Below are 3,759 nucleotides of genomic sequence, written 5' to 3'. Positions count from 1 at the left end.
ACAGGCACCTGCCACATACAGTACATAGACAAAATCACACAGAATTGTACTGTAGTTACAGAACTGATATGATTGATTTCACCAAGATTTAACACTATATTATTGCTTCTCACTTGTGTGCTGCCCTCTGCCCAGGTGAGGTTCCTGTTGATATGTAACTCCTGGCCCAGTGGCAGTGATGCATCATAATACCCTACGGTCACCAACACAATGCTGCCACGCTCACTTTTCTGCCAGTTAACCAGCTCATATGTGGCCACAGGATCCCCATTGGCATCAAATGACACATGATAACCATTTTGGGAAAAATTTACTTTCTTCAGCTGAGTAACAACCTGTGAGGTTGGAATAAAATAATGTACAAAAAATGTATTTAATACAATGTAGATTATAATTAAAATAAATAATGCACTAGGCTTTTAATTTATTTGTTTTAAGTGACCTGTTTGGGCTCAATCCTGGTGAGTTTATCACACTGAGTAGTAGAATTAGTCTCCTGACACACTGTGTTATGAATGGCATGCGCTATTGCATAAACAGCCTTGTACACCATGTTAGTGGTTCGGAGCTGAGATGTATCAGTGTACGGGTTCTGGAGCTTTTGTATGTCTTCACTTCCATCACACATCCTCCTGTTTGTGGCAGCACCTAAATGATACAGAGACAGGGATAGTTTTTCATTTTTGTACCCTTGACATTATTTTTTTTAATTTTTTTTTCTTGTATTATATTATTTTTAAGTGTTGGAAAGTCACTAATTACATTTACAGTACTTCAGTACAATTTTAAGGTACTGCATTTGTACTTTACATGAGTATCTTCATTATTGCTACTTTCTACTTTGACTCCACAGCATTTTAGAGAAAAACATTGTACTTTGTTAAACATGATGTACACAATTAATACATCAATAATTATGATTCATTAATATGATATGTGTGAACTGTGGCATTCTACATAATGGGTAGTTTTACTTTTGTTACTTTAAGTATATTTTAATGCTATTACTTTAGTATTTTTACCAAAGTACATATCCTGAATATTAGCTTCTTTAGAGAAGCCAATAACTGAACCACCAACCTTCCGGTTGGGAAATGACCTACTCTACCTCCTGACCCAACAGGAAGAGTGTAGTATTAGAAAATACTACACAAAACAACAACAAAAACCCAAATATGACTTTCAATTCTGTTCATTGAATAATTGGCTCAACTTTCTCACTTTGTTCCAGCCTGCAGTTGAATGCATCCTCCCAGAACTCAGTCAGAACTGGAGAAGCTGCCACTTTAGTGGGAGAGAGATCCAGCAAGAAGTCTCTCAGACCTGGGATAACAGATTTCTCAATGGCAAATCCCATGGCTCCTGTACAGAACGTGAACCTCAGCATTTCTGGGTGGGTTACCCAGGCCTCACTGCCTATCCATTGGCGAGGTGGGGAAGGCTCACGAGACAGCTCCTCCAGCAGGAGCCTCATGTCTCCAGAGGTTGCAAATGCCACAACAACCATAGCTGTTGACCTGGAAAAACATTAAGAAAATCCAGTGCATAGTATAATAATGAATTTGCCAAAAGATTTTAAAAAATTAATTTTTTTAACCATCTCTTTGACTATGTCTTGTTGTGGTTTTGTGTGTAGAAATGCAGTGTCAGTACAGGGAAGACAAGCACAGCCTGAGATTTAAAAACCTGCGGATAACATCAGCCACTCTCTGGATCCTGCTACGTGGGTGGGTCCGATGGAAAGATTCAGAGTATTCAACACAGATCCCCTCTTTGTGCACTGCATCCAGAAAAGATGCCATGCCATTATTCCCATAGTCCGAATCTGACCGGACAGCACCTATCCAAGTCCATCCAAAGTGTTTCACCAGTTTGGCCAGTGCCGCAGCCTGGAACCGATCACTGGGGATTGTTCTGAAAAAGCTCGGGTACTGACGCTTATCAGATAGGCATGCACAAGTGGCAAAGTGACTCACCTGAAGGGAAGCAACAGATTAGGGTAATTATGTAATGGCACAATTAAATATAAGCATGGCTGTATTTTTAAAACAAAGTCAAAAAGTCAAAATATTTACTAGAGGAATATTAAAGGACCCGATGATGTGTGAAATGCTGATGGATGGTGTGGAACCAGACTCACCAACAACAGCCATCACCATACCAGATTTAGAACAGTAGTCGTCGGTATCAAACACAGGGTTCAGACCATTAGAAAGCTGGAATGCTGCATGCACTGACAAGGTCACTGAAGCACATGAGTCATGGATCTGATAACCAAGCCTGATGCCTGGCAGCAGCTTTGTACTGTTGTTAATCTCCTCAATGGCAAAGACCATTGCACGTGAGATGCTAAGTTCTAAAGTGTCAATGCTGCAGACAGATAATCATGTTATTTTTGAAATGTAGGCAACAAATAATATGGAAGTAATTTTCACATTAAATACTCAATAAAGAAGAACTGCATTTCATAGTTATGGACAATAACTTTTTGCTTGACTGCATCTGTAACAACCACAATTCTGCAACACAATTATATTTTCTGTTAAAAAACACAAAAATGTCTTTTTCACACAGACACAATCTGCCTTTTTTATGAATATGATACCTTTCTGAGCTCCTGAATTGGTGCTTAATGTGAAAAAAACTGATATTAGTTTCTTAAAGTCTGCAGTAGAAAACAAAAGTGTATAAATATATTGTATTCATATCATACAAACTTAAACATCTCTGTCCCACACAGTCACAGGCTTTTATGATGTACTTCTGCCTCTTACTGACCTTCCTGTGCACTTCAGTGGCTCAGGCCTGGTGGTGTAGCTGTGATTCATTGTGGGCATGTATTCATGTAAGGAGAAAACCCCCCCAATGATGTAGTCACCTTCTGCTGAGAATGCAGGTAGACTAGCGATACCTTGCAGCTCACATTTCACAGATGAAGCCTCAGTACTGACTCCAGCAGCAGCTCCAACCTCTGTACACCCAGCATTTAGTTTCAAACGATCCCCACAAACAGTCAAAGCAAAAGCTGAGTTCAGCTGAAACAAACCTAGGGCCAGTCTCAGACAAATAAAGAGAGCAGAGATCTCCATCCCTCAAGTGTATGTGTGTATAAGTGTGTTTGCACTGGTTTATATAGCTTTTCAGACAAAAGCTTCCCTCCTTCTACTGTACGTCAGCTTACTATACCCAGTTGTCTTTGTTTAACTCCAAGTGTTTTTGACTGTCGGGCTGCATATGATGTTTAAACACCACTAAGTGTTCTTGTTTCTTTTCTTCCCATGTAAAGTTACTGTTGTTAACACCACATATCTCTCTCCATTTGTCCTACCCTGCTTGTGCTTTGTTTCAGCTCAGATTCAAATTAAGCCATATATGCTGCTCCCAAAAAAAGGGATTTTGTTAAAGTTACGTGTTTATTTATATTTGTTTTCGTTAATTTAAGCAGAAATTATTATTATCATTATTTTTATCAGGTATTAGTGTTGGCAGGCTTGATACAGAGATGCTATATAATTGCACACTATGTTTTATAGGCATAGTTTCTCATATAATGTCAAAAGGAAGCAGTGACTGTATTATGTACCCTAAGATTCTATTTAAGTATTGGGTTTTCCATTAGCAGCGGCAAAGTAGTGTTAGGTAATTTCTTAGTTAGATAGATATTGATTAGAGATCTGTTGTATTAGAAGATGTTAGTGTAGCCAGGATGTCTTCCTCAGGCTGTTAAATGCAAGGTTAGTTAAAGCAGAGAAAGGCTGC

The 3,759-nt window shown here is 38.9% G+C and overlaps 1 protein-coding gene across 1 annotated transcript in view; it reads right to left on the bottom strand.

The window, feature by feature from the left end:
• LOC109952861 (extracellular calcium-sensing receptor-like) overlaps positions 1-2,843 on the bottom strand; it is a 4,584-nt gene extending 1,741 nt beyond the window's left edge. The window contains exons 1-6 of the mRNA XM_020588153.1: positions 2,779-2,843; positions 2,076-2,370; positions 1,687-1,976; positions 1,222-1,517; positions 443-648; positions 114-335 (exon numbers count right to left, since the gene is read on the bottom strand). Of these exons, the coding sequence (XP_020443809.1) occupies positions 114-335; positions 443-648; positions 1,222-1,517; positions 1,687-1,976; positions 2,076-2,370; positions 2,779-2,837 (1,368 nt within the window). The 5' untranslated portion in view covers positions 2,838-2,843. The remainder of the gene's footprint in view (positions 1-113; positions 336-442; positions 649-1,221; positions 1,518-1,686; positions 1,977-2,075; positions 2,371-2,778) is intronic.
• Positions 2,844-3,759: the final 916 nt, after the last annotated feature.

The sequence above is a fragment of the Monopterus albus genome, unplaced genomic scaffold, assembly GCF_001952655.1.
Source record: "Monopterus albus unplaced genomic scaffold, M_albus_1.0 scaffold506.1, whole genome shotgun sequence".
NCBI lineage: Eukaryota > Metazoa > Chordata > Actinopteri > Synbranchiformes > Synbranchidae > Monopterus > Monopterus albus.
The sequence above is the reverse complement of the archived record's forward strand: the minus strand, read 5'-3'. Positions and strand labels throughout refer to the sequence as shown.